General features: G+C 44.7%; 1 protein-coding gene across 1 annotated transcript in view; it reads left to right on the plus strand.

Annotated features, from left to right (window-relative positions):
- GPC4 (glypican 4) overlaps positions 1 to 14,875 on the plus strand; it is a 67,763-nt gene that overhangs the window by 41,200 nt on the left and 11,688 nt on the right. Inside the window, exons 3-4 of the mRNA XM_069015187.1 lie at positions 2,998 to 3,389; positions 13,792 to 13,957. Coding sequence (XP_068871288.1) covers positions 2,998 to 3,389; positions 13,792 to 13,957 — 558 coding nt within the window. The remainder of the gene's footprint in view (positions 1 to 2,997; positions 3,390 to 13,791; positions 13,958 to 14,875) is intronic.

Consider the following 14,875-nt stretch of genomic DNA (forward strand, 5'->3'; position numbering starts at 1 on the left):
TCTGTGAAGGGTAGAATTAGTATCTAATTAGATATAGGGAGTTACTAGTCAGATTAGCATTTAACTCATAAAAAGGTGTTTCAGGCTTTTTTCTTCTCGTTGCAGACATCTGTGCCCGTAGTTTGCATAGAGAAAAGATTAATGTTCCTCCTGGCGCCCAAGCTGATTTTTTGATGTGGAGATGGAAACTGAGGATGCAGACTTACACTATGCCAGTAGCTACACTAAAATATATCTATATATATTATTTAATTACTGCTGCTGACCAGGTTAAGAGTGCTGTGCATTGCATGGAGGAAGGTGCCATGCACATCCCACTGCTGGATCCATCCCTGCTTGCTGGTGTCGAATGGCCCTTCATCCCCAATGCCATGCTTGACATCACCCCTCCCCACCATCCCAACCCCATCTCTGCCCCAGGAGCCTCGAGGTGCCAGCAGTGATAGCCAGGGGCCAAGCCACAGGTGCTGGTCACTGGGGCATCTTGTCTGGCATGTTCGGGAATACAGGCATGTGCTGGCAGGGGTGGATGCTGACTCCATGCTGCAGACACACAGCCTCCTCTGCCCTCCTCCCCTTCTTCTTTGGGAACTGGCACTTGAGAACGGGTGTTTTCTGTCCATGAAAATGATGGTTGAAGCTTGAGCCAGAGGGAGCAGTTTTGTGCGTGCATGCTGCCTCCTTCAGCAGTGCTGCGTTGGGCTTTTGGAAGTGCCTGGGTTTGGTGGGAAGATTTCATTTCTTTTATTTACCTTCCTTTTGGGCAAGGAAAAGCTGCTGGCTGGAAGGCTGCAGGTACACAGGTATTTTCTGCCAATCAGATTTCAGGGTTTTTCTCAGGATAATTAATGAACATACCTGGTTCTAGCCCCCTTGAAAAATTGCTAATAGATAAGAGCTCTAAAGCGTGGATACAGTTTATTCAACTTCCACTTTGGAGTGTAACCAATAAAATGAGTTTGGGCAGGAGAATAAATTGGTTATAGTAATATGGATGTATTATTTAAGATAACTTTCTTGTCTTAAAACATTGCTTTGGGTTCTTTAGACTGATGGTTGGAGCTATCTGATAGATTTGCCATCAATACAATTTCAAAAATCTAATTCTTTTTGAAGAGTTTGCTGAAACATCTGGCAGGTTTTGTGCCTGGTACAAAAGTATTTAAATAAACAACTTATTTGGTGATACTAAAAGGTCTGAGCAAAGAAAGGAAGTGAGCGTTCAAAATGATTAAGTGAATTAGAAATTAATATACACCAAGCTAATCTCTATAGTATAAACTCAACAGAAAAAATCTTCCTGGAGAGGAAATGCCAGTCATGGGAACGAAAGTGGAGGTTCCTGGTGATATTGGACAGAGGACGTGTTGGGTGTTTGAAATCAATCTCATCTTCCCTGGATCGTTTCGCTTGCGCTCCTAAGAGGCTGCATTATATACAGCCATGTCAGGCACTGAACCTCATGACTTTGTTCATCAGGAACTCATGGAATGTTTCAGTTTTTCCAGAAAATGTTTTCTGTGTTAGGCTTTGTTTGTACTGGAGCACTTTGAAGACGAAAATCTGAACTTCAGCATACTTTTAATGTCTTTTAACAAGGTTTAAATTCACACTGGGCCAAAATGTCCCCCCCACCTTCCCCCTTCTAACAGCTTCTGGCTCTAAGCATTGCTCCTTTGAGGATTTAGAAAACCACAGAGGCATGTTTTATTAAAAAATATTTATTGAATATGAGTCACAGAAAAGCAGAGGTCAGAATCCTCAATTGCTGGTGGCATGCCTTAAATAATCTGCTTCCCTACCCGGCTGCCCACTCCCCAGGATGCCAGTGCTCCCTGTGGGGCTGGAGCAAACAGGCGGTATGGGAGGCTTTGTCCCACTGGCATCTACCTTTGCTCTCCTTAGCTGCTCCCCAGGGCCATAGAGCAGGGAGTTTTCTTCCAAAATGGCCCAAATGCTTTTGGCCTAGTGGACCCCTCCCCTATTTTTTATTTTATCTCATCTATGCCGAATCCCCAAGGCAAATCTTTGGGGCAGGGTAGTTTGTGCTTAGACCCATGTGCCAAGGCTGTGGTAATGTGGTCTTGGCAGGACATTTTCTTTAAACTGCTTCTGCAGTGATATCATCATCAGGTCTACTTGTTATCAGTGTTGGTGACACATGTGGCACTGCCAAGACATTGCAGCAGCCACTTTCTGGGCTGTCCAGTGTTCCTGGAGAGTGAATCAAAGTGGGGATCTGCTTTTAGAAAGTGATAAAAATCTCAAGCCCTATCTGTCCTTCATCATTTGAAAAATCTCTTGTTATTGTGCCAAGTGTTTAGCTCTTAGATTTTGAGAAAATTCTGGTGTAATTGTGGGGGTTTTTGCACTGCCACAAACATCTGAAGCCTCTTCTGCAATCAGGACCAGTTGAGTAAGTGGTCAGGTCCTGCCTTGAGAGATGACAAACTTGAAAAATGGGAGAAAGAACCTGCAGGTAGATTTTTTAATTTGTTTTTAAAATATATTAAAATTTGTTCATTTTTGAGGGTGGTTTATGATAATCTTGGAAAATGAATTGTCAAGAACTGGAAAGAAGGACTCATTTGCGCAAAACATCTGTTTAACAAAAGCACCTTTTTTCTTTCCAGTATGCTGTTCTTTGAAATTACATCTTTTAAGAGGCCTAAATGGAAACATCAGAAACTTTTGCACTTTTTCTTGTCTTTTTGCTGACTCTTAGTTATGATATTCATATTTGTATCGGAGAGATTTCACTCATACAAGTCTTCTGGCCTAAAGGGAGTTTGAGGGATGAGTTTATGAAGAGTAATCAAAAATTTTGAGATACAGGCATTGTTTGAAAATTTTTGGGGAAGTCCTTTAATTTTCCATTTCACTTTGATGATGGTCTCGTTGTGCTGAGTCCTCCAGTTAAGCAGTGGTTGTAGTAGGTGTGTGCGAACAGACAACCCGGTGCCCGTGTTTACCATATCTTCTCTCCCTCTTTCCTAGAGTTCTTCAAAGAACTGCTGGAGAATGCTGAGAAGTCTCTGAATGACATGTTTGTGCGGACGTATGGCCGACTTTACATGCAGAACTCGGAGCTGTTCAAGGACCTCTTTGTGGAGCTGAAGCGCTACTACGTGGGCGGCAACGTCAACCTGGAGGAGATGCTCAATGAGTTTTGGGCGCGCTTGCTGGAGCGCATGTTCCGGCTGGTCAACCCCCAGTACCACTTCACAGACGAGTACCTGGAGTGCGTCAGCAAGTACACGGAGCAGCTGAAGCCCTTCGGGGATGTGCCACGGAAGCTCAAACTGCAAGTGACGCGAGCCTTCGTGGCTGCCCGCACCTTTGCGCAGGGCCTGGCTGTCGCCAGGGACGTCATCAGCAAAGTGTCTGCGGTGAGCTCTGTCCCCTCACTGTTTGTCCTTGTGTCCCTTGGACCCATGATGGGCAGCATATTTTCCTGTTGTCCTGTACCTAAAGGCGTTGGTGGTAGTTGAGTGCGGGTGGGACCTAGCTCCATCTATGTAGGCTGTGCTGTTGTGTGGTAGAGTCACATTCTGAGGACACCACTGTCCAGTGCTGCAGCCCAATTCCCCAGGTGGATGCTTTCCTCCTGTTTAGAGAACAACAACAGCAGGAAATTAAATGCCTTCTGCAGTGGAAATAACCATGTTGGCTGTGTAATGGCCATATCTTCTTCTTAATGTTGCCTTTAAATTACAGTGAGTCATGGATGCTACAGGCATCTGTTATAGAGTAGCTGATGATTTGCTCCTTGCTCCAGGGCACGGGGGAGAGGCAGTTCACATGAGCAAACAGCACTTCTGTGATAACAGTAAGCTAGAGCCATCTGCACTGGGCAGAAGCCAATTGTACTTGGTGACACACACACACAGCACAAGTTAGATCTCAGACTTTTATAGTAAAGTCACTTTTTGGGGGGATAAAACAACTGTGATGTGTTGGTTACTTAAATGTTTACCTCCCTCTTCATATAAATCACCTCAGAGTTGTTTAAGTGGGGTGACTTCTTTTTTGACATGAGATTTGTCTTTAATTTTAGTTTGAGTTGTATGGTATAGGGAACAGTCAATAATCCTGTTGAAGTGATTATGTAAGATAACAAATATTAATGATTTCCTTTTAACAAACTCAGCTTATTTCCTGTGGGCTGTAGAAGATTTAATGTAATCATTTAATTGGGGAGAGAGACGTTTACTTTCTCTCTACATGGTTGTGTAGTAATAAAATGTGAGGCTGAAAGAGTAGGCAGGAGTTTGAATCACCCCACGTGCCAGGAAAAAAAAATAAGAATAGCTGTTCAGGTACTATTAGAAGGAGAATGCAGTTCTGTAGGCAGCACAAACAGCATTGTTAAATGAGATAATCATTCAACTTTCTTTGACTTATGGGGATAATATTAAAATACTGTCTCTGAGGATAGGGGAAAAAAGAAGTCTGCTTCCATGTTAATTTTTCTTGAAGAGAAATGAGGCAAACAGCTGGCAATAGGCCTGAACATGTGTGGCAGGGCAGAGAATATTAACAAGGAAGGAGTTGCTTGACTAAAATACCCAGACTCCAGGAGTGAGTTTTAAGTTAGCAGGGGCACGTTTAAGTGCTTGGACACCTTGACTCCCCACTTAATGGAGATGACTCTCAAGTTAGAATAATGTGCCGCTGGTTGAGGATGGGTGTGTGGAGCTCTATGTGTGACATGTGGGGTCACTCAATGAGACCACAAAACCTTTCAGCCTCAGGGATGCTGTCCTGGTGGGAGGGAGGAGTGGTACCAGATGAAGTGTGGTATCTCTGTGCCAGGCCACTGGCCAAGCCTTCTGACTCTGGCTTGGGGTTTCAGATTTGGTGGCACTTGTTTGTGGCTGTGTGGCAGCTCTTGTGGTCAGGGGATGGGGTTTTCACTGCTGTAGAGTGTGGATGAAATTTTTGGGTGGGAGGTCTGGCCATTAAGCCCCAGTACAGTTTCAAGAATGTGCAATTACTCGATAGGCAGTAAATGTGCCTGAGTGAGGGATTGTGTTTATGCTCCATCTGCTCAGAATTCATCAAAACGTCTCCAGACTTAACACGGAACCACAAGGGCTATGGTCCCCGCATCTGTTACGAATCAGTCGTGAACCTGAGGTGGCGTCATGATTTTTCTTTCCCTTTTGAAGATCCTTGAGTGTAGAGTTGCCTTCAACCCTAGAATTAATTGCTCGAGTGTGGAAAGCTACCCAGAGTCCCATGCAGCTGCAAAAATAGCTCACGTGCCGTGGACAATCACAGTTGCTCTACTTTCCACTTTAATTCCGCAAGTTGCGCTGGAAATCCTACAACAGATTGACTTTTTCAAGCAGTAACAAAAGTCCCTGCTGTTGAATACCTAAGCTTTAGTTGCAGCAGTAGAAGGAATAATAAACTTTTCTGTAGTATTTTAATCTCATTCAGTGGGAATCTAACATCATGTTTCTGCAAGACACAATGGGAAATCCTAGACGTGAGTTTAAAAGCTGATGTTTTTATGCCTGCTCCTCTGCGGTTGTGTTTTGGGGCTTCCCACATTACATATAGATTAGCCTGGCTTTGCTGAGCTCTATATAATGACTCCATTGACTTTTCTTCCTTATTATTTTTACTCAGGAGTTGTAGTGGAATGACTGCTTATGCCAGGGATTAACTTGGGGGATAAGTCTTCATTCTTCTTTATGAAAAAATGCCCGAAGGAATGCAAATTAGTTTTACTTTTAGTGTGTTTTGTGACTAGTAAGTTAAAAACGTTTAATTGAAAATCTTCAGGAGGAGAAATACAAACTACTGCAAGACCCAGCTGTGTACTTTCCCGGGATACTATCAGGAGAGCGAAGAGCACTCTACAGTACAATGGCCTTGATGGCTTTTTAATGATCCTAGATATTTTTACTTCTTCAGTAGGGAGTTACATTTTGAAGGGTATTGTTCTTGCGTGAGTTTGGGAATAAAGGGGTAAAAGAAGAGAGATCATTGAAAAGCTGCAAGTATGCTTGATTTCTGAGCCAGAATGCTAGAAAATAACTTTAAATTCAGCCTTGAGTGGATCAAAAGCTGTACCACTCTGGCAGAATACACAACAGAGAGAAAGCTGTATGGTTTTGAGAGAAAGTAGAGACTTTTTTCAAACTGTCTAAACCCCACAGTTTCAATGCTCAAGTCTTCACCCCTCAAATTCCCTTCTTTGGACCCAATATTTTCTAGATCTGTTCTGAACAGCAGATCTGTACAGGTTGCTGTTTCTGCCTGTTAGAGACATGCCCTGCGTCTGTGGTGGGCTGTGAGGGGCTGGGGGCCGCCAGTGCTTCTCTCTGTCCTGTGCTGGCACTGGGTGCTTTCTCCCTGACCTTCCTGCCCCTGCTTTCAGGAGACGGAAATCTGCCCATCCCCTAAATCGCTCTCCTGCTACTTAGCCCTGGACAAGTGCTGAAGTCAGCCGGCTTAAATTGCTGCTGGCAGTGACATTTTCTGCCCTGGCCAGGGCTGGAAAAAAGGAGCAAATACAAGCCAGAGCCATGAGTGACTAAAAAAGGATGAGAACCTGCAACTGGGCAGTTCTCAAGCTGCTGAGATGTTCCCATAATTGGTAGCATGCCATTAAGCCCACAGCCTGGTCGAGGGTCATGACACCTTTGAGGGCAAAGTGCACTGTAGGATGCAGGTCAGCTGCAGGTATGGGGTGGAGGTCTTTGTTTGTGGGGGAAGAAGTGAAATCAAGGTCTAGGCTCCCTGACAGCATTTTGTAGGGTCAGGAGGAGCTGGGAGGGGAGGTCTGGCTGGAGGTCAGCAGCAGAGGCACATGAAGGCTGAAGCATGCAGCCACCCAGCATTGAATCCCTGTGTTCCCATGTCTGTGCAGACCAGGATGTGTGGTTGTGACCTTCTGCACTTGGCAGTGGTGGTGAGAGTTTTCTGCCCCCTCCCCCCAGGAAATTTATACTGATAAACTGTTGTTTTGGGATTCTTTTATCACTTTACCCTCATGCCCTTGTGTTGTATAATTTGAGGCAGAACTGCTGGGAGCTCAGGTGGCTCTCAAATCACCTCCTCAACAAGCATTAGTGTGCTGAAAGCCACATGAGATGTAACTGCCACCAAAGCATCTGGGCTGCTGGAAAGGGTCTTTTAGCCTATCCTTGGGAACCCTGAGAAAGGCAGCAGCTTGAAAGCTGTATTCAAGAAATGGTGTTTAGTTCGGAAGCACAGTTATGAGCTGTATGAAATAATGCAGTTTCATATGAGGATTACACCTGCTTCCTCATCTGCCGTCCTCTGGAGACATTAGCAATCAAGAGGAGGCTGCTGGAGATGTTCCCAGTGGGTAAAGGAGGTCAGATTTCTTTGTATTGGCATTTCTGCCCTAGTGAAGTGTAATGGTAGCAGCCAAAGAAGGAATTTTCTTCAAACTGTTTATGAAGAGAATTGCAGAGGGGGCAGGTGATTGCCTTCCCCCAGGTGCTCCAAAGCTGGAGCAGGAGCCCAGTGGCTTTTTACCCCCATTTTGCTCTGAGCTGCCTTATCTTGGATGAGGCACCTGTGGAGCACAACTTGAGCTGTTGGTTGACCTGTTTGTCTGCATGAGCAACCTGAACTGTGGCTCCTGTCATTTTTGGCATGGGTACTGAATGTGGACCAGCCATTGGCTTAGGAGAAGCAGTGATGAAAAAAATTTAAAAAAATGAATGAATAAGAATTAAGGCCTGTGTCATCACAAATAGTAGGTCACCAAGATTTGGTTTTGGTAAAAGTTGTGTCCCTTGTAATTACCATTTGAGGATCTAAAAGTTTAGTGAGAGAGCCAGGGTCCAGCCTCCCTCTGTGCAGTTTTTGCCCTTGGTTTGACTTAAGGGGAATGTGACTGTAATCCTTTTTCAGGAGGAATTTCATGTTCCTATACCCAAAGGCTGCAATATTTTGCTTGGACAAGAGCAAACCTTGCCAGGGAAGTGACAGAAATGGAATATGTTGCTTGCATGCATTGGGAAGGGACAGGGTGGGCAACACTTCTGCTATGTGGGCAACTAAGAAACAGCTGGGGGAGTCAAGGAGCCCTTTTAGTGTGTAGCAGAGGGACCTCCAAAGAGGCAGTGCTGTCCAGGCAGCAGGTTGCAAGCCATGGGGCCAGACCGAGGGGCTGCCGTGCATAAGGACATTTCCTTCCACATACCAAGGGCAAACATCAATGCAGAAAACAATACCAAGCACTTTTCCACATCAAAGATGACCCTGAGAAGACCTGCCAAGAATGTGACTGCATCTGCCTCAGCGCCAGCCATCTGAGGGCCTGTGCTAGGCCTTCAAAGCAGGCTGGAGCAGCAGTCAGCTCAGATTTAGGGCTGGAGTGCATGGATGTGACTGTGGATTTGGAGCCGATGGCATCACGCAGGAGCACTTCAGTCCATTGGCATGGTTTTGGTTTTTTTCTTTCTCTGCCCTGCACTGTGATTCTGCTGCTAATTTTGAAAACAATGTGAGGGGATAATTAAGGATGGTTTTGGTTGTAGATGCCCAGATAAATGTCCCTGCTGTTTTGCTTATTAAAGCAAACGAAATTCTCATCATGATCCATGGTGTCTGAGACAGGAAGAGAAAAAGCTTGGTGTGAAAGGTACTTTGGTCCTGAGGGCACTGTGAGCAGGAGATGCTGACCCTGGCATAGCTGTGTAAATGTTCAGAGGGAGAGGCATCTGCTTGGCTGGCACCCTGAGGTCCCCTGTGCCCCTTGTGGGCTGGGGTTGCTGTTCGGGAAGATAAGCATGGGAATGTTAAGATTGAGCAGCTCGAATGCCTGTTGGTGTGATTCTCGGGATCTCTGCTTTTTCTCTTGGCAGTGTCCCATCTGGAGCAGGTGGAGCAAGCTGTAAGTATGGAACTGAGCATAAATGTGCTCTTGAACTTTTCCTTGCACAAGATAACGCTGCAGCAGACATCGCCATGGGTAGCAAGTGTTGATGAGACACAGAGTCATGCAGTTCCCAAATATCACTCTTAAATGTGTTCCTTTATGCAAGATCTCAGAGGCCCAAATCTATGGTTGAACCAGATGCTGTCTAAATTATAATGTTCTAGCACCAGGCCAGCAAAATTGGTTAAATACGTAGTTAATTCCAAAACACTTTCATTGGAACATTTGGGGTGGAAAAGCAAACTAAAAGCCTCTGAAGTGATGTTCTGCCTCACAGTGAAGCTGAATGTCTGGACCAGCGTGTGCCAAGATGATGCTCTTGCACAACACTGAGAGAAGGAAAAAATGATGCAGGTAGGGTTGTGTTGGTCCCAAAAATCAATGACAACTCACTTGTCTAAGCTGACTGCTGGCCTAGAGCATCTCACAGTCAGCTTCAGAGTGTGTTTTTGAAATCATCTTTCCATGTCACTGAGAAGTTACTCCTTCAGTTTTTTAGCCAGTATTCCTGTCATTAATTTTTTTTTGCAAAGAAAACAGAGTATAAAACAAAAGTAATTTCACTACTTTTATTTTCAAGTTGTTGGATTTTTATGTTTTGTAGCAGCTGTGCTGCTGGCATGGCAATGCTGTTGTTGTGCAAGCTTGGAAAATAAGAAAGCCTGAGTTATCAGTGTCATTATAAATAGTTATTAAAGCTGACAGGATTTTTAATGTTGTTATTAACGTTCTTAATGTTAACTTGAGGGTAGAGTGAGAGAATGTAATGTAGCTCTGGCTGTCTGACAGCTGGTGGGAGTTCCCTGCAGGACTGTCCATGGTTGGAGGTCTCATCCTTCCTCAGCTATTCCTTGTCTTGGGAAGGAGTTGAAAAAGAATCTGGTTGCTTCTCTGAACTTCATCTGCTTGCACAGATCAGTTTATCTTGAGTTTTGGTGGTTTTGTGGTAGGCTGTGAACAAGGCATTGCACTTGATAGGTGTGTACTTTAGTGGTGATGTTTCTATCAGAAGAACGCATCCAGCTGCAATTGCCAGCAAGTTGGAAAAGGATGAGTGTAACAATTCCCCTCATGTGAAACTCTGAAGTGGGGTGGGTATGACAAGGTACAAACAAAAAACAGATTTTATTATGCCAAGAGCATGTCATTTTTACAAGAACATGATTTTACCTTCACCAGTCAATAGAAGTCAATAGATGTTACCCCAACAAAATGTGATACGAAATGTTTGCATTAAGCCCTGAGTTGTTTGGTTTTCACTTAATTTTTGTGAATTGTGTGCAAATCTGTATTTTTAAGGAGCAAGTTCGATATGAATGTGAAGATTGGTGCCAAAACACATCTGTTAGCAACTTTTAATCTTCACGTTTGACAAAGCGTATAGATATGGACAAATTGTAATTTACATGATGAAACCGCAGGGTGATGGATTGCTGCAGTGGCATGGAATGCCATGGAAAGGAAATAAATTTCACAAGATGAAAGGAAGGGACTGGAGTGCATTTACTTCTATCAGAAGCTTTTACAGGGTATGTGCGCTGCAGCTACTACTACCTGGGTTCAAATCTACCAGAGTAAATCCCCTCCAGCAAATAAAGCTTTCTCTGGTACTCTGCTTTATTAGAAAGGAGATTACTTGGTTTTGAGGGTCATTCTAGGGTACAGTCTGAATGAACTTGAGTTGCTTTCCAAGATAAACACAACGCCAGAACAAAGCATATGTGGGTTTACTGTTACATACAATGGCGTTTTAAGAGCTTGCACCTGGTATGGCAGGGCCAACATTAAAAGCTTGTGAAGCATTGCCAATGGAACACATGGCACATCCCACTGACAGACCTGGTTTGGACCGGGTACAGGCCCTGTGCCAGGGGTTAAGGTTCTACTTGCAGTGATACTCAGCAGCAAAGCATTTATCACTGTTGTAAAGAGGTGTAATTGCTCATAGTCTTCCCCAAAACTCTCTCTTAGAGGTGATCTCTGATTGTGCCTTCCTGTCACTTTTTGACACCATAAAATGCCAATTCTGGACTGATGAATTTGCCCATTGTCTTCCTCTTCACGTGCAACTGTATTGCACACTAACAGCTTCCCTGTGGTTTACATCCACTAGCAGGGCTTGGTTTGTCTTTTCCATCACCCGTTTGTGATCACCCTCTGCTCAGCTCGGTGCAGGACTCGAACCTATGTGGGGAAGGAAGCAAAATCTCATTTGCCTTTAAAATTGTTCCGTGTCTTTGCTCAAACGACCTAATCCAATTGACCATCACATACTGCGTGCTGTGGAATGCAGGAAAGCAGCTTCAGCTTCCCCTGCATCTGCTGGGATTCATAAAGATAACCCCTATGGAATATCAAAGCGGGGGATTGTGCAGGGCCACAGCCGCTCGGTGCTCGTGGGGCGAGATGGGAACCTAAGATGGGAAGGGGCCTCCTAGGTCACGGCTCTGCGGGTGGCTTTTTGCAGCATGCTGCCATGCAATCCCTTTCATAAAGCTGCAGCTCTCCACAATAGGGTTGGGGAATCCTCCTGCTTCTCATTCCACTTCAAACTGCTCTAACACCTGGCTCATGCTATCGACATTTTCCTTATTTTTCTTCCCAAGGAGGATGCAGAGCACTCCTTTGAGGGCTAACAGTGCTAAGATGGCCAGGATCAACTGGTAAGCCTCTGGACTTAGCATGGAAGTTCACCTACTGCTAAGTGACACAGGAAGGGATTTTTATCAGAGAAACAACTAAACTACTAAATTTGAGCATCCTTCAGAACTCTTGTCTCTGGGTGCAAGATGTTATTTAGTTCCCCCCACCACTTTTTTGTTGTGCAAGGACTGCACCATCTGGATAGCAGATGATACCTTCACATTTGTCTGTTTCCAATTTTCCAACTATAAATCATCTGGTTTAGCTGGTTTCTGTTGCTTGAGCTCTTAGTATTTGAACCAGCTCTCTTTTAAAGCCATGTTGCCCCAATAGGGAGCTTTCTGCTGGGGCTCTTGCTCCCACTGTGCCTTCCAAATATATATATATAAAATATAAAATGTGTGTATGCTCTGAAGCATCTGAATCAGATTCCACAACCACCACAAACAGCTTTCTACATGGATTCTCCTTTTCCTCAGCCAAACAGGCTCTTTGTGGACAAAAAAGAAGGGTAAAGTGCCATCTGATGAACATTTCTGGCCAGCAAAAATCCAGCTCTGAGCTACATCAGCTGCAGAAAATTGTCCTTCTGTCTCTCTAACCAGTTCACTTGCTTACTGAAGAGAAATCGTGGTTTTTCTGGAGTTGTCAGAAACCCAGCAGATCTTTATCTGTCATCTCCTTCCGTAAGAAACGAGGGTTTAAAAATTTGCTGATGTTATTAACAAAGCCAGCCTGATTATGTAATGCTTTTTCTTTTCTGGTTTGTTTTTGTTAAAATCTGTTGCCTCCTAGTTTCATGGGCTGCCAACAAGTTTTTGCACGAGAAAATTAGGCTTAGTTTCTCCATAGTCCTTGCACTGAGATGGGCAATAGTAAGGTACTCAGCATATGTGTAGTACTGGATCTTCCTTAGCTACATTCATCTCCACTTAGTCCTGTTGTCCTCTCTGCCATGAAGTCAGTTCCCAGACCTCCAGCAGATGACATATGAAGGCCATCCACATCTCCAGCTGTTTGTGTTGAGGGACTTCACTCTTTCTCAGGGATGTTGTGTGTCTCCTCCAGCACAGTCTTGGATCACAGCCTCTTTAGAGCAATTCCCTAAGTGCCTTACAAGGAGTCTCAGGTGCATTGTTTGAAACATCAGAGACCACTTCTGTTTTGTCAGTGTATCTCTGATTGCATCTCAATTTTCTATTTTCATGTGTGGCTAGTTAACACTTAAACTTGCTCTTGAGGGAGCTTCTCTGTTCAACACTTCAGATGGACCCACCATGTGGTTGGGATGGAGCTAATGCTCCTTGGACTGACTGGATGGAAATGGTTTCAACGAATATTTTGAAGTTGGGCCAGAGGGTGAATCAAACATGAATGACCATGAGCCGCTTTGGAAAACAGCCCTGTTGAGGGTTGGAAGCACCCCTGTCAGGGGGTGACGTGCCTGCTGTAGACAGCTCCGCTCAGATGCCCAGCAGCTTCGAGGGTCTTCCCGGCTTGTCCTCAGCTGCAGGGTTGTAGCTGCCACCTCCTTTGGCTGTGGGGAATGGCATTGCTGAGCGTGATGAGTACTGAGTATAAATGGACCCAGGGAACTGTCATGTAAATGCTGTGTTGAGGGACTTGAATGTGAGATAAAGAAGCTGATCTCTGTGCTGGGAGCCCTGCTGGGCAATTGTCCGGGAAGAGCCGAAGTCCCACTGAGGAGGAGAGTATGCTCCCAGTGGGTTTGGTACAGGGATCGTGTCAGACATACTGCATTGACATCCCACTTTTTCCTGATAAATCCCAGTATCATCATCTTCAGCATGTGTTTGCAGCAGGGCTCAGAGCCTTGTGTGACATCTTTTGACTTTGCTGCATTTTACTGCCTTCCCTGAACTTGAGTGCTGCCTGTCCCCTTGAGGTGCCTGTCCTTTCCCTGGGAGGAAGTCCACAAGATACAGGGTGTACTGCATGGTGCAAATAATGTTTTGCAGAGATGGGGGCTGTCTGTGTCCCCTGGAGTGGCAGATACACCCAAGGAGGTGAGCCAGACCCCTTCATCTGTTCCTCAGATCTCTGGACCACGTAAGCAGGGACCAGACGGTGATGCCTGACCCCACTGCATCTCTTCTGCACAGCTCTGTCCCCTACATTTTGGGGTAAATGTGTGGGTTTTTTTGCTTTAGTGACTGAGGGCTGATTTTCTTGTCCTTTTCTCTTTTTCTCTCATAAAGGTGAACCCCACACCACAGGGTACACGAGCGCTGCTAAAAATGATGTACTGCCCACACTGCCGAGGTCTGGTATCAGTGAAGCCCTGCTACAACTACTGCTTTAATGTCATGAGAGGCTGCTTGGCCAACCAAGGGGACTTGGATGCCGAGTGGAATATCTTTATGGGTAAGGCAATATGGGTTAAAACTGCATATAAGTCTGCACTGGTACTATGTCCATCACCTGAATAGCTTTGTGAGTGGCTATGCTGAGCTATAGCAGCTTTTTCAGGTATCTGTGATGGTTATCTTTTCCTTCCACACCTGTATACAGCACACCTTTTGCCATTCACATTAACCTCTAAATAAATGAGACTGTTGTGCCAGCGACCTTTGTTGCAGCAAGGTTTGGGAGGATGGAGGTGCCATGGGCTTGTGGACTTGGAATGTTTCTTCTTGCTGGATCAAGCATGTGTGCAGGCTGTTTCTTCCATGGTCCTTATACCTTGTTGTCGCCATACAGCTGTCCTTCCTGAAGCCAGTTTTCTTCTTCAGCAGCCTGGGAGTCTCCTTGCCAGCCATGAAGAGCTTTGGGAAAAGCTGTAGGCCTGGATTTTACATTAAAAAATTGAATAGGACATGCCTGAATCTGTTTTTAAACAGCTCATTTGGCACTCAGCCACCATCCTTTTACAATGTCAGCAGGTCTTGTGTGACACTGTGTGAGTACTTTTGCCATCCTCTTCCTCCTGTCTGTTATTTCTGTTCTGTGCTTATACATGGTATCATTCAATACATGAAATTTAGACTGAAATGTTAAATTCTACCTTGGGTCAAGGCTCATCAGAATTGGCAGTGCATCAGATTTTGGGGCACAGGCAATAGATAATATTAAATGTTTTCATTTGTGTTCCTTTTGGTTTATTTATTTGGTTTGATTTATCTGTGATCAAGCATCCTTTGGGAGCAGTCACTTCACTCCAGTTACGTGTGAGGAAGTGCACATAAGTATCTGCTGCTACTGAAAAGGCTGTAGTATTCTTCCCATCCCACTCATGGAAAAAAAAGATTGTTAGAAAGAAAAGATTTCCCTTTCACTCAGTTG

The sequence above is a fragment of the Aphelocoma coerulescens genome, chromosome 4A (assembly GCF_041296385.1).
Source record: "Aphelocoma coerulescens isolate FSJ_1873_10779 chromosome 4A, UR_Acoe_1.0, whole genome shotgun sequence".
Taxonomy (NCBI): domain Eukaryota; kingdom Metazoa; phylum Chordata; class Aves; order Passeriformes; family Corvidae; genus Aphelocoma; species Aphelocoma coerulescens.